Source organism: Triturus cristatus, chromosome 9 (genome assembly GCF_964204655.1).
Source record: "Triturus cristatus chromosome 9, aTriCri1.1, whole genome shotgun sequence".
NCBI classification, from domain to species: Eukaryota; Metazoa; Chordata; class Amphibia; order Caudata; family Salamandridae; genus Triturus; species Triturus cristatus.
The window spans coordinates 1,033,146,201-1,033,161,784 of record NC_140592.1 but is presented as its reverse complement, the minus strand read 5'-3'; the positions used below and the strand labels follow the sequence as shown (position 1 = coordinate 1,033,161,784).

Here is a 15,584-nt window from a genome sequence, read left to right as displayed (position 1 = left end):
TCAGTGGGAACTGGCTGCCTGCATGCACCGCAGAGTAGAAACCTTCTGTGAAGGGCCTGCGGCCTAACGGTTAGAGCGTATGACCTCAAAGCTGGGTAACCAGGTTTGAGTGTCTGCGGCTCAACCTCTTGCGATTCTGGGCAAAACACTTCATCTCCCCGCGCCTAACAAAACATGGATGTGCCCGTCTGGAACAGCTGGTGCTCGTGTAAAGCGCCCCGATACCTCTGGGTCGAGTTCGAGCTATATAAAACTGCAAGACAAACAAGCTCTCGGCTTTGGCAAAGGCAGCCCCGTGTTTATAATTGCAGCGCGCTTTCACTTTAAGTGAAAGCGCGATGCAATTATAAACACGCGTGGATAAAAGGAGACAGGGTGGCAACAAGCAGTGATTGACATGCCTTGCATGCAATCATTGCACTGCCTTCGGCATAATTCGTGATGCCAAACGACGCGCACAAATCAAAACTGAAGGCGGAGCTGGGACGAGGCTTCTGGAATCGTACCGATTCCAAGAAGCCTCCTAAGACGAGAGCAGCGCATGCGCTGCTTACGTCAGGCCGAGACCTAAAAAATAGGGAACCTAATCCAAGAGACTTAGTCATTATATAAAGAATGCTCATTTAGTGAAGAAAATTGACTTTATACCTGTATATAAATCAGAAGGAGACCATGATATACTAAATCGACAAAACATATTAAAGTTATTAACCGTTTAGAAAGTCTGAAACAACTTAACTCAAAATCACTTGTTACTGTTCATTTTATCTCAGATAATGTAGTTAATTCTGCCTACGAAATCACCAGAACAACATGGGCATACCAGATTGTGGCTCTAAAGATTCTGAATACTGAAGAATTTCTAATCGTCTGGGGGATTGTAATCAGACAGCCGGAGAAATGTAAATATCCACATATTCTGAGAACTGCCAACAGACGAGCAGAATATGAGAAATTGCCACTAAGCACCAGACCTCTGTACAAAGACGCTGAAGATAATATCAGATTTGAAAATTTTCAAATCACTGCAAGGAAGACAAATGATAATAGTCTACCATTTTCAGATGCTCCTTGTTGCGAGGTGATGCAGTACCCATATGTGGCTAAGAAGTATTCCTAATAGAACTGACGAAAGGGAAGCCCAACAAAGTGAGTTCTTTATTTTATCATGGAATATGGCTGGTTTCGAGCGACAACTAAAAATGGCTGAGGATAAAATGATGAGCTCCTTACAAGATCAGTGTGTAATATGTCTACAGGAAACCTGGCACTCAGCAAATTTGAATATTCATAATTTTACAACACATTAAATTAAAGCAAAAAAGAATGCCTTTGGAAGACCAAGCGGAGGATTGACAACATTAATAAGTACTAAATTATGTGTGAAAAGCAAAACAATAAAAACTACATCGATATATATATATATATATATATATATATATCTTGCCAGTTCTCTTAATACATCAAAAATCTACTAAGTGTTTGATTATCAACACATATTTCCCACCCTATCTGGTGAAAAATAAGTGCAGATATTAGACAACATTAGACGAATTGGAACAAATAATGGCAGCGAATGAACATATGTTTGTTATTATAACAGGAGATTTTAAATCAAACTAACCCTTTAAGTAGTATTGAACCAGACATGGGTTATAATATCCTGCAAGTTGTATTTCCATTAGAGAACTAGCCAAAAAAGTTTGGTGCTTCTATCAAGTATACATATGACTTATTGACAGATTTAGGATACAGAAATCTTAATGGCAGACTAGCAGAAGATCAACCAGCCTCTTTAACGTTTCGTGGGCCGATGGGGTCATCAATTATAGATTTTACACTCGTCCACTATGCTTATTTTCATTTATGTAAAAAATATGCCACTATACCAAGATCCAAGAGTGATCACGATCCTCAATAGCCAGGTCTGGTGGCGCAGTGGACAAATGCATCCACTGTAGGGGCCTGTGTTCGACCTCATGGTAATGAAAGTACGAAGGTATGCTGTTCCTAGAGAGGCTGTTAAAGATTGGGGAAAGAAGTAGGTCAGGAGGAAGTCTCTCCTTCTGGAAAAAGACCCTCACACATCCGGCAAACAAGCTGTCACGTATCGTCAGCAGGTGGCCCAGATGTCAAGTATCATCATCAGGTCTGCTCCGAATCGGGGCGGCGCTGCAATCCCCGATCGGCGACCTTAGAGGCGCCTTTTAGTGGAGATCTTTATTCCATTCATTGCCGGTTGGTGAGTGCAAGTGAGGGCCCTATTGTGATGTGCGTGTGAGACTAAGTGTGTTTAAAATAAGTAGTGGAGATCCTAGAAAACAAGTTTTAATAAGAAAGGTCCCACTCTTAATTAAGAACAATAACATGCGTAATCTTCCAGTAAGGGTGTCTGAATTACGCTCTAGTGAATAGTGGTCAACATGTTTCTTGCATCGGTCAGGTCGACCGCAATTCTTCAGGACCAGAAAGTTCACACACTTATTGGTAGTGGTAGCAACTAATACTTACCACCGATACAGCACCCTAATAAGTGGTTACTTTAAGATATAAGATAATACGCCCTGGTGTCCCAGGTCTCTGGTGTCAGCGAGATGGCGTTGAGAAACAGGTTCTAATCCCGGCGGGTCCACTCAGCCTTTCATCCATCTGAGGTCGATAAAATGAGTACCATTGAGTTGGGTAACAATATACATCTGTTATTCAGCGCCTTGAGACTTTCGGGTGATACGTGCGCGATACAAAAGTACCTGTTATGTTTTTATGTTATGTTAGTCATCAGCATTAAGCACGATTATTAGGAAACCCATGCAACGGCCAATAGTGGCAGATTGACTGCTGTGAATGGGAAAAGGCTTATTTGGAACAATATATTAAAAGTGAAGGCATCCAACCTCGAAGAAACCATGGTATCTAGCACCGAAAAACATATTATTCTATTAAAGACAGGAGATGGCTGGTTGAATGCCTGGCAATATGTTCTAAAAAATATACTATCTAGTCTTGTGGCAAGTATATATGTGTTATGATCAAATTGTAATGCAACAAAGACTTCAGAATTAACTGAATCTAAGAGAATCTATAGCAAGAAGATGCGACATATCTTAAGACTCCCGCTCTCCAATGAGCGTAACGCGAAAATACAAGATATAAAGAAAGAATTTAAGAACAGGAATTTACAGATAAAGTGGGATAGTGTGAACACCACCTATCTAAGTTATACCATGATATATCGACAAGGAATGAGCGTGCATTCTGGACCCTGGTGGGACATGGCACCAATTCATATAAACAGTCAGACGACCTATTTATCCCAAGCGACAAGTGGGAGAATCACATCAAAGCTCTATACAAATCATCTGTAACATGTAAATATACGACATCGGAAGCTGAAGGAACACTTGCAGAAATAACAGAAGAATAAATGGTTAAACTCGCTCATCCAAGGCAGCAGGACCAAATGGTATCCCTATAGACTTGATAAAGTTAAATATAACCTTTTGGAGTGCAATGCTAAAACAGCTGTTTTCCCAGGTAATTAAATATGGGATAATACCCTCGTCCTGGAAAGGAGCAATTGTCCATCCAATTTATAAGCGAGGCCCTAAAGATGATCCATCCAGCTATAGACTAATTGCTGGACTTTGAAGGGAAACTGTTTGCAAAACATCTTCAAAATAAATTAAGGTCATGGGCGAAGGAAAAATCATTAATACCAATATCTCAAACTGGATTTCGATCAGGGTGTTCAACACTTGATAATATCGCTTCGTTGGCCTTATTAGGAACAAGCGTTTGCAATGCAATAGGTCTCGCATTTACGCAAGTTTGAGCTATTGACATTGCAAATAACAATTCCTTTTATTTTCGTTTTTAAAACATAAATAAAAGGCATTGTCATTTACAATACCAATAGCTTAAACATGCGTAAATGCGAGACCTATTGCATTACAAATGCTTGTTAAACCTATTTCAGGAGTCCGTAAAAAGTTTCTGACTTTTAGAAAAGGTTTAGTACACTGCAGACATTTTTTGCTTTGAAAAACTGCAAATTGGGTTGTTTGTGACAGAAAAAACGCCTTGTAAATCTGGCCCGATGTTTCTATTTAATTGCAAGGGCTACGGTTGGGCAGGACAAGCATGTACAGAAAGCTTCTTTGAAGCAGGCACGCCCAGCTGTCAAATACAAACGTATATGTGTTTTATGCACACCACTGTTATGGAGTGACTTCTGTTGCCCTATCGCTTTACCAGAGGGTCCCTTTGGATGTGGAGTCCCTGGCACTTGCCTACTTTGCCCAGGCCTTAAAACCAAATGTTTCCGATCATTAAACAACTAGAGGAGTCGAGGAAGTGCTACAGGAGAGAAAGACCATGCTCAAAAGTATCCACGTGATTTAGGGCAACAGGGTCTGGATTCATTGTTCTTATACAGTTTTTGAGGACTACCATTATTGCCACCTAAACCATGTACATCTCCGACTGTAAAAAACAATGCATTGATCAAAAGCATACTCTCCCATAGCTGCCAGTTATAAAACGTTCAGTTGTAATTTCACCGAGTCACTATGTCAGGTAAGAAAGTTCAAGATCGTTCTAGAAAAGTTCCAGTATTCAAACTAGTGGTTTTAAGAAAGGTAGGATGGTGTGCTACACTGTCACTTTTATTTCGCAAAAAAAAAAAAATAGGTTAATGCCAAAAATTGAGGCTGCCTTCCATGCAAAAAGTTTGCTGAAGCGTGAGCTAAAGTGCACACCGCCACTATTTTATATTTCGCCCGAGGGCTGAAATGGTTGACACGGCGTTATACCCTCCGTTAGTATTTCTGACCGATTTCCTAAGGAAATCCATAAAATTGCTCCACTCCTTTCGTGTCACGAAGGTGCAGTTGGAGGGCGCGAGGGGGGAGGACAGAGATTTACGGCGGCCTCGGCTGTTAGGATGGAGAGAAGCCGCTCTCTGAAACGCGCCTGAGACTCTTCGAGCAAATGGCGCAGGAGTGAATAATGGCATTACTTGTGTGGAGACGAGAAGGGAATCAAACGCGTTTTAAATAGTTATTGCGGGGACCGAAAGATCTCTTAGCAGCTGAAAAGAACAAGACAAGCCCAGCGGAGCGTGGCACGAGCGCGCTTGGGGGCGTGTGCGTCTGCGCAAGCGCTTCTCAGAAGCGCGTCCACAGTCCCCGATCGCTGCGCGTGCCCCGGTCTGTCTCCCTTGAGAGGCATCACGGTAACAATAGTTCCCGTTGGCGGCAGCGCTTCGCGCTGCAACGCCAGCGAGACCTAAAAAAGGCAAGTATGCGGAAGATAACGCTATACGCCTGTTTTGTGGATTATTCCACAGCATTTGATAAGGTTAACCGTCAAAGGCTGTGGAGTAAATTAACAGCATGGGAGATTGAGCTGAATCTTATTATTGGCTTCCATTCGGAAACATGGCTTAGTGTGAAACGGGCTCATGACAATACATTATCCCCTAAAATGGATACCACAAATGGTCAAACAAGGCTGTGTCCTTGCGCCGCTGTTATTTTCTTTGTATATTGCAGATATAGATTTGATGCCAAGTTCAGATATGGGCGTGGCACCCAAACTAGGAGGCAAAAAGATACAGTATCTAGCATATGCAGATGATATAGTAATCTTGTCCACAACTCCAAAAGAACTCCAGTATCAACTGAATCAATTACATACGTATAATACAGCGAATGGTTTGAAAATATAATTGAGGTAGTAGAACAACACAATTATCTCGGGGTAACCTTTGACAAAAAGTTATCATGGTTAAACCATAAGACTAGTAAGAATGCAAAATCATTAGCTATTACTAAATCAACTTGAGATTCGTGAAAATGTTCTGAGGAAATGCAATTATTCCATCACTAAAAGTACTACAAATGAAAATGATCCCTTATTTACTATATGCATCTCCAGTTATGAACAAGAAAGCCATCCCTGAACTTGAGAAATGTTTTATGAAATGTGTACGCATCTTACTTCATTTAAGACAGGCAACTCCGCATTGCACTATAAGATTGGAATTTGGTAAAAATCGCTGAAAACGTTGCATAGGATAAGTTGTATTAATTACATAATTGACTGTGCTAAGGCTGATTCATGCACATTGAAATACCTAATATTTGAAGAACTTCGGAGCAAAAAAGACAGATTTGCAACTATATAGTATAATGATGGAAACAGGATCTTATGATCTGCCCGATATACAGGAGATGGGGCGAATGACCAGGGATGTGCGTAAAAACCTAATACACAATACGCTAATGACAAAGCAGTGGAATTTAGATCTTCTACAAGCTGGGAAATATAAACATACGGATTTAGTAATTGATACATATACCTTACAGGCTCAAGATTACTTGGGATGGAATTTGTCCAGTTACATAAAATGGAAATATTTAAGGTTTAGAAAATGTTATATTCTGATTGGGGAGTTTGAAGGGACTTGGAATCAGGCACTCAAAGGTACACAAGTATGTCGACTTTGTGGAATCGGTAAAGAAACTCTTCAACATTTAATATGTATCTACCCGAAGCTGTTGCCGAAATGGAGGATATACTTGCGTCCCTTGTTTAATAATGCGAAAAGAGGCTGTACGTTATTGTTTCAGGCTCAAAGAGGGCAGTGCAATTATAAGGACGGTTCAGTTTTTAGAACATACCTATAAAGCATTAACTGCTTAGCTGTTTAAAAAAAAAAATATATATATATAATTATGAATTATGTATGTTCTTTTATACGATATTTAATCATGGAAATTATTTTAATTCTATGTTTACATTTTCCCTTTTATTGTAATCAAATGATTAATACAATAAAGTATCTAATACTACTACTAAGTATTGTGTGCTTTGTGATTATCTTCATGTAGGAGATGCTGTGTCATACTAGATAGTGTTATATTAATAAATACATATTTGTATAACTACTGTGTGGTTCTCCTTTAATTTAACCAATACTATAAGGTTGCATTCTAGTAAAACAAGCTTAACATTCCTTCAAGACTAAGCTTGAAGGCTACTCTCTGAAGGCTTCTCTCCACAGCTACCACTTGGATAGCTTTCTAAGGTTATCTTTGACCTCTTAAATCACAATAAGGGTTGTTTGGACTGGTGCAAGGTGCCCACTTTAATTAGTGAACAGCATATACCAGGCCAAACTTCTCACAAAACGTAATCATGTTGTGGCCAGCATGAGCCCAAATACAACACAAAGGTAGGACAGTTAAAGTAACAACACTACACAGATATAAGAAATGAGGTACAAAGAGTAAAAATTATATTCCTAAGATCAAAAACATTGTTTAAGTGGAAATGAACCTCCTGGTTTGTAACTTAGCCTTTAGAGCACATCTTCTCCCTGTGAGATTCCTGTATGTTTCATGCATGTATGTAGGTAAGGACGAAAGTGCATAACATGGAACATATAAACATGGATAGGATGAAATATTTGTTCTACAATAGCTAAAGGAAAAATGAAGAACAAAGCACCATAGAGAGTGAGGTGACAAATTTGGTACTTAGATGACTAAGAAATCAAAAAATGCACAGTTCATATTCTTAGTTAAATCTCTGAACCAGAAGATAAGATCACAAACGGACTAGATAAAATTGTAGTTCTACCAACATTAATAACTAGGGAAATATTTGGGGAATTTTAACAATTGGAAATGTTCTTTATTGCCATTTAACACTCCCTGGTGAAATCACCACACACTGTGCAAGAGCTGGTTTTAGCGCTGTACAACTGGTGCAGCCGTACCTGGCGCTGAAGTCGGGGGTACTATGTTAGAAATAACGTATGTGTCTAAAAGCACCTGCTGCAGAGTTCCTTGTGTGCCCCGCAGTTTTCAGGCAACAATATAAAGGTCAACATAACTGGTGATTAATGTTCCTACTGGAGAGGATGGAGTTTTGTCTAGTGGCAGTTTGACTCATAATAAAGTAGCGCAGAAGATTAAAATGCCTGTGCAAAGAATGTGTACCATGCAGATCACACAACTGTATTTTGGGAGGATAGCTCATTTTGTCAGAGATTCTTTTGTTGCTTGCAGTTCATAAGTTACAATCCTAATATAGTACAGTGACTTATGAACTGTCATCAAAGAGTTGCAAGCAAACTGCATAGTACAGGTTGGGACGGTCTTTTTTTTTTTTACCCCATTCTCATTATCTTTTCTTAATGTTGTTAACAGAAAAACAAAACAAAAAAGTTCGTTTGCATATAAAAACATTCTTATTAGTAAAGCTAGCCCCAAACCAGCGCGTTAAAACAGATCAAATGTATGTGAAACAGGGGCTATGGAGAGATGATGAGTGACTCTGTTGGAGGTTGGTAGTGAATGGAGAAGGGAGGGGGGGGGGTAGGGTGTAGAGCAAATACAATGGATTGTTACACCAAGCACCACCAGCTTAAAGCCAACCCTGCACCGTGACGTCCGAACACTAAACAAGACCACGAGAATCAAGTCATAACACACCCCTCAGCAAAGTCAGTGGCTTAGGAACCTTGCAACATAAATTCCTTGACCCAACTCGGGCCATACGTTAGCGAGGTCTGCCGCCATGTGGCAGGGCCTGATTCTCCTGTCAATTAAGCTTTACCGAGCCCAAGTTTAGACTTTACTGTGTGGCTCATCGATTCCAATATACTGTACTTTAATGAACTCGAGTGCAACTCGCCCCCCACCCCCGACGCCATAACCACACTCTTAAACCATCTACCTTACCGAAGTACATGTATCACATTGAAATGCCTTTTACAAATGCCTCAGCCTTTCTGCTCCAACCTCGGCAAACTATCCCCTGCCCCCGCGTGTGCACCAATAACTCATTTAGCCCCCAACTAGCCTGCAGCTTCCATCCGTCGGCCCCGGGCTCACCCGCTCGGCATAGAAGCGCAGCTCGTCGGCGCGAGCCCAGGTTGTCTGTATGCGCTCGTGCCGCACCAGCGCCGTCAGCAAGTTCCGCAGCAGGTCAAGGCGCGAGCGGGGTCCCCGCCCCATGCGGCGAGCTACGCGGCCATGGGAAATCCATAGAGCAGGAAACAACCGCATGGCGCTCGGAATAGGTGCGTTGGGTGAGAGTAAAAGCAGTCGATCGCCAATGTGTCCAGTGCTGCAGAATAGAGGTGAACGATGCCACCGGAAGTGAACTGTACAGATTGGAAGTCGTTGGGACGTATTGCTGGAAGTCAAGTGTGCTGAGCGGAAGAGGTGGTTGATGTTGTTGTTGCCGGAAGTAAAACTGTGCGGGGCGGAAGCGCTTTATTAGTGCTGCTGCCCGAAGTGGTAGATGTAGGCGGTAGTGGATACCTGCAATGAACTACAGACCGGCTATTGTTCGTTACAGACCCTAAACATGCTACATCAACTTTTTCCAGACCTGAACGCACTGTAGATTCCAATGGGGGAAGTGTTCCCTCTGACAAGGACGGGACAGCACAAACCTGAACTGTTAGGGTTTAAACCGGACAGGTGGCAGCACCATTTCTGGAGGGTGAGTAGCACGAGAGCAACCTTTTTGGGTATCGAATACAGACTGTGGTCAAAACTATTATTTACAATAAACATAGAGAGGGCATCCTTTGGATCTGCCTTTTGCTCGCGATTGGATGACTTTGTTGTTTGTTTCCTTTAGATTCAGATGGCTTTCCATCCTGTCCTGCTCAGGATAAGGTCCTCTCACAGTGTTCTGATTAGTTGTCTTGTATCCTTCCACTGCTGACGTTGTATTCAGGGAACTACTCCCCCCCCCCCCCACTCCCCCTTTAGGCACTCCATTGGAGTGCATATGTTTTATTGTTGTTTTCAATGTTCTGCATGTGCCTTTATTTTGCTCCCCATTCTCTGCGTCTACACATGGTGTTCGTCTTTGAATGTATTTTTAATATTTGAATAAACTCATTCAAAGATGGCCACCGCAGATGCATGCTCATCCACAGTGGTTAGCTAACATAGCAGTCAATTGACAAGCTCAAGAGATTTTGCCTTTGGGATCTATTGGCATAGCCAATAGTTTTTAGCAATGCTGTGTAACATCCCCAATGCCGTATAGCATGTTTCAAGAAGAACAAGAAAAATGTTTACGATGCAACCACCAGCATTATGTTGTAGATACGAACAAAATGACACATGCAAGTTTTTCTCCCCTTTTATTCACGGATCAGAGTTGGATCGGGAAATATGAAGAAAAAATAGGTGAAAGTTGTTTATTTTCTTCACCAGGGGGAGCATCACAGGATGCTGGGGGACGGCAGAGAAAAGCAAACGGGTGAGAGAGCAATGTGGAGTGCTGAAGCTGAAAAGCAAACTAGCGAGAGCGACTAAACATGGAGATGGTGGGAGAAGCACACAGGTAGCCCTGGGAAGAAGAACAAGAGGGGAGCGCACCATGGAGTGGGTGGGGGTGAAGAATATGGGTGAGAAAGAGTAACACAAAGCATGAAGGGGGGAAGAGAAGCACACTAGGGAGACAGCCGGAAAACACATGCACTCTCATGGAGTGCTTAAGACAAAAGAAAATAAGTAGTTCCCTAATAGTGAACACTGTAAGCACACAAATAAATCAGGGATGTGCCAGGGGAAGCACAGACACACGATGGACAAGGCATGCCATCGAATAAGCAGTATTTGACTGAGAGAAAAGCCAACCAATAAGAAGGAATCAAACCCCAAGATATCATGATTTTATGATATGCAAAAGAATTTGATAGCAGCACTTTTGGAAAGTCCAATGTTTCTTCAAAACTTCCCACAAAAATGTAACATTTTCTTTAAAAATAAATTAGACTGATCTTTTATTGGTTCTGTGCTGCTGCTGAGCCAATAAAAGGAAGGTGAGCAACAGGCCAGTTGGTGGCAGAGATGCTATGTTCCTTTGTCTCCTGCCTGTTAGCTTGCAAAAGGTCATTCTCTTGTGCTAGCAAACTGCTGCTAAGCAACATGCATATCTCCATAGGACCCCCTCCTTCTCCACTGCCCTGTGTCTCATGCCCCGGCTGCTATTTGACCTTACACCTTACTACTCACTCACTCCTTTGCTTCTCTCTTCCTTGACTCTTGTGGCTGAAATCCCTCTCCCCGTTTCCCTCTCCTCCTCCATCCCCAGGACACTCCACCATCTCCACCATGCCACATGACTCTCCTTTTGCCACTCAATTCACCCCTGCTGCACCCTGCACCTTTGAAATGGGGGTTATCAGATGCCAGAGAGAGAGCAAAGGTTTCAATTTTAAATCTGTCATCTCTGGCATCAGTCATCCTCCTATTCTGAGGCATATTGCGGCTTGATACTCTGCCTGGGCACATATTGTTACTTGGCAGAGTGTCCAGGAGAGTTCAAAAGGTACCCCCTAATGCTATATTGTAGGTCTGGGAGGAGGGGGAAAACAGAGAAAATATATATGCTCCAAGAGCACTCCCCAGTGGCCTGTATCTCTTCAACAGTGGCTAGAAAAGCTCCCTGGGCTGCCCTTTGCTATATTAATACATTGAATGCAGCAATGTTTTATTAATATACATACTTCTTTATTATTAAATTCTTTTTTCAAAAGGTAAAAACATTTTCTAAATACACAAACGTTTCTTTTTTTATCTTTTATACACAATATTTTTATACGTGATTCAACATTTCATTTTGAAGTGCATTATAAACACGATTTGTACAAAAACCCCATACTGTAATCAATCCTACACCACAACTAACATAACATCACAGCCTTACATGCCATGCTCACACATACCTCACATACATACTCCTCCCAGCTTCAAAGGCATGCACAGTTCAGATCATGGAAGGGACACTTCATTTAATATCCATGATTATGTTGCCAGCTGGGGGTCCATTAGGTCGACGTACGTTTCGGTGGGAAAAAATGATTTGCATCCACCTTCTTCAGGACCTCGGTTAAAGATAACATTTATACCGGAGGGTAGTAGGGGAATCCTATGCAGTTAAAATGTATTCACGATCACAACTATCGACTGGTACGTAGTTGTGGAGGGACCCTTTCCACCAGACATGGAACTTTGTCGTCCTGTCAACGGCCGTCTGGTTATCTATCACAGTTACTTATATTTGATTTATTTTGATGATAGACACAAGCTTGATGTTGAGCATAGGTCAGCGGTTCCAGGAGTTTAGTTTCATTTCATTATACCACTCTGGAACATGGCGATGTCGTACGTTGTTTCTCAATGTTTGTTGATAAGTATTTGCCTGGTCAATATCTTGGTACAGAAGCTTTTTCTTCAACAGCGTTTCCAAAGATTCCTGTCCTGCTATGCAGTGAACACCCACAGGACGACAAAGTCCCTCAAAACCAGATTGCATACATTAGAACTGATGGACAGTAAGACCCTAACTTTCGGGAAGGTTAATGGTTTAGATATATTTGCAAGTTAGAGAGAGTCGTGGCTGGCACAGAGCCATGCTTTAGTCGATTAATCATGCTGAGTTAGCTCCATTGTATCCCATCTGTACCATGACACATATTAAAATGAAATAGTTTTAATAATAAAAGAAAGCTATGACCATTTGCCTTATATTGAAATATCTATATGGATACCACAAGCGACACTCTCAACCGATTTAATTAGTTGTTATTTCTTCTGCATTTATACACTTCAGTGTGCTGTGAGGGATGAGTCTAACTGCTCCAAATGGTCTCCTTAACCTATCATTGATAAGTATTCTCCTCGTGTCGGCATTACTCCATTTTCATCAAATCATTTCCATAACACTAGACAGTGTATATATTAATTTCAAATGTGATGTATAGATTATTTTCCCCTGAATAAGGACACCCAGGCTGAAATACGTTGTGGAAAAGAGGGAAAGAAAAGATGATGTTTTTCTGGATATGAATATGAGTAATTAATGCACAGTTCGATGTTGGAGCAGTAAAAACAAATTATTTTACCAAAACGGAGTAAGCATTGTTAGTTTTAACATAGCCCAAAAAACTATATCATTGTTGAAAGAAATAGTGCAATGACACATCAATAGTATGCTATTAGATGGGAACATGAGCTCACAGTAGGAGCGTACTTGTCGATTATCAATTCCCGTATTTGGCAGTTTTTGCCAGAACCAATTCCTGCTAATATGGTCAAATGCTGTTGAATAATCTGCTAAACAGCAGAACAATTTCTTTCAATGACATTCACAGAAGAGACACATTAGCGGTAACCACTTCTAATCTAAAGCCAATTTGCTTGACTGAGATCACGTTTTGTTAGTCAAAGTTTCAGAATTAATCATGTATTCTATAAAGCCTATGCCTCCCTACTAATAGAACCACTGGGGAAGGTGTTCAACTCTTTCCTGTCATCGAAAGTGGTCACCGACACAATGTTAGAGACCCATCTTAATTTCCTCTTGAAACTTAGCAAATCCCCCCACAATGTGTTCTTTGTACAGGCCTATTATGTTGTTAAACTGCGACATGAAACTGTACGGATTGATAATCATAGCCGCACTCCACCCTTATACCCTTATTGCCCCCAGACACTCAGGTTTTATCCGTAGTAGACAGGCAAACAACAACACACGGCTTGCAGTCCCACTCATGGAGGTGTCACAACGGCGGAAGCAGCTGATGGCCCTCCTCTCTCTTGATGCCGAGAAGATGTTTGAAAGGGTGGACTGGACATATATGTCGAAGGTGCTAGACAGAGTTCATCTTGGGACAAAGATGAAACTTTCATTCAGGCCAGTTTCAAGAAACCAGCTACCAAACTCAAAGTGAAACTTAAACTCAAATGGGAGAGGAGTTGGCCTAAGGGCTAGGGCAGTCGACCTCTAATATGGGGAACTGGGTTCAAGTCTAGGCAATAACGCTGAACATCCTGTGATTCTGGCAAATCACTTAATCTCCCCGTGACTAACAAAAATGAATGTGTCCTCATGTAACACAACTGGTGCTATGTAAAGCACTCTGATACCCGATACCTTCGGGTCAAGTTCGCTCTATATAAAACTCAGTTAAAAAAAAAAGTCAATGCCTCTTTTTACCCGAACATCACGCCTTAGGGCAGAGGTCTTCAAACTTTTGTAGGTTGAGCCCCCCGCTGAATTTTGGTAGATTTTGGGCCCCCCCACCACCTGTCCGAAATTTCTGGAATCTGGTACACTACATAATTGACCGCCACGCGCATATCACAGCCATATCCGGCAAATAATGTTCAACACAATGAGTGTTTAGTAAGCTGCAGATTTGTGAGCGGGTGTGGTGAAATGACAGAAACTTATTACACAGCTCAAAACACAATTTTCCAAGATAAAATGTGCGCAAATTGTATTTACTAGGATGCTTTGTTTTACACATTATATAGATTAAGAATAACACCACCAACATAAATGTGACGGGTGTGCCGGTGTTTAGCCACATTGACTGTCAATCTGTGGATGGATTTTTGCTACTGCCATCCTCGGGTTGTGCTCTACATCCAGTCTTGAACAGTACTTAGTCTTTAATATCGCAAGTACTGAGAATCCAATCTCACATAAATAGGACGAGTTGAAAGGCAAAAGAGTTTTGATAGCAGTTTCTCTCAAAGCTGAATATTCTGCAGACATTTTCAGCCAAAACAGTGACTGTAAGAGAGACGGTGTTATCAGATTTTTTTAGCACTCCCTAGCTCAGAGTTGGTACACGAGAAACAATTCTTCTCTAGAAACCATTAACAAATGTTTTAGGCAGCATTATAATGGGATAATTGCCCACCAACCAGTTATGGATCCGAAGAGACAGGTGAAAGTCCACAGAGGGTGCTGAACGAACACCTAATTGAGAATTCCTTAGTGGTACAATAAGTAGCTTGCCTGAAGCAGTGGGGGTATAGGACACGTCGGGCTTATGTTTAAAAAAAATAGAACTGATAATAAATTAATGATGTTGCCTATTTTACTTCAGAGCAATGTTGTCTGACAGACTTTGTGGTGGCAGGGACATGTTAAGGATTTTGGGTGCCCTGGGCCAATACTATTATGAGGCCCCTGTTCAGAATAGCTTTGAGATTAAATGATTGACTTTCAGCTCTGCCATACCCTCTTTAGCCAGGCTACTAACGGTGCACAGGCGCTATGGTCGAAATTCTAAAAGTGTTTACATCTAATATTCAGAGATAGTGATGTGTGTTTTCACTGTTGTAACAAAGCAGCAGCCCACTAATTTTACAGCGAATAATATCTGGGATATCCTCCAATTTCTCATATGTGAGGACCCGTTTTGATCTAAAATAAACTTTTTTATGGTTGTTGCATGAAACCAAAACATTTCTCTGCAAATAGTAATAGACTCTCTCACATCAATCACATTAAAAAGAAATGAAACAAAACAGTATTTACAAGAATCTGTTTAGGAATTATTCCAGGCCATCAGGGCAAAAACAGAGCTGCCTCTATCAAGGACCCCCCTGAAAGGCTGGATTGCAGTGCATGTAAATATATCCTTTCGTAATTTAGGACGAAAACCTTGATGGGGCATGACATGCCCATACTTGTGTACAGGGGCGCAACTAGACCCGAAGTTCGGGTGGGGGCTAACACTCCCATCCAGG

The 15,584-nt window shown here is 41.4% G+C and overlaps 2 protein-coding genes across 4 annotated transcripts in view; one reads left to right on the top strand and one right to left on the bottom strand.

Moving 5' to 3' along the window:
• Positions 1-9,264, bottom strand: part of LOC146799291 (large ribosomal subunit protein bL17m-like) — a 35,061-nt gene extending 25,797 nt beyond the window's left edge. Inside the window, exon 1 of the mRNA XM_085626787.1 lies at positions 8,904-9,264. Coding sequence (XP_085482913.1) covers positions 8,904-9,077 — 174 coding nt within the window. The 5' untranslated portion in view covers positions 9,078-9,264. The remainder of the gene's footprint in view (positions 1-8,903) is intronic.
• The window catches only part of ZNF410 (zinc finger protein 410), a 138,718-nt gene continuing 132,382 nt past the window's right edge, over positions 9,249-15,584 (top strand). Inside the window, exon 1 of one of the 3 annotated variants that reach the window (XM_085626784.1) lies at positions 9,249-9,519. In XM_085626784.1, the coding sequence (XP_085482910.1) occupies positions 9,427-9,519 (93 nt within the window). In that variant the 5' untranslated portion in view covers positions 9,249-9,426. The remainder of the gene's footprint in view (positions 9,520-15,584) is intronic. The other 2 variants (XM_085626785.1, XM_085626786.1) reach the window with 2 other exon arrangements.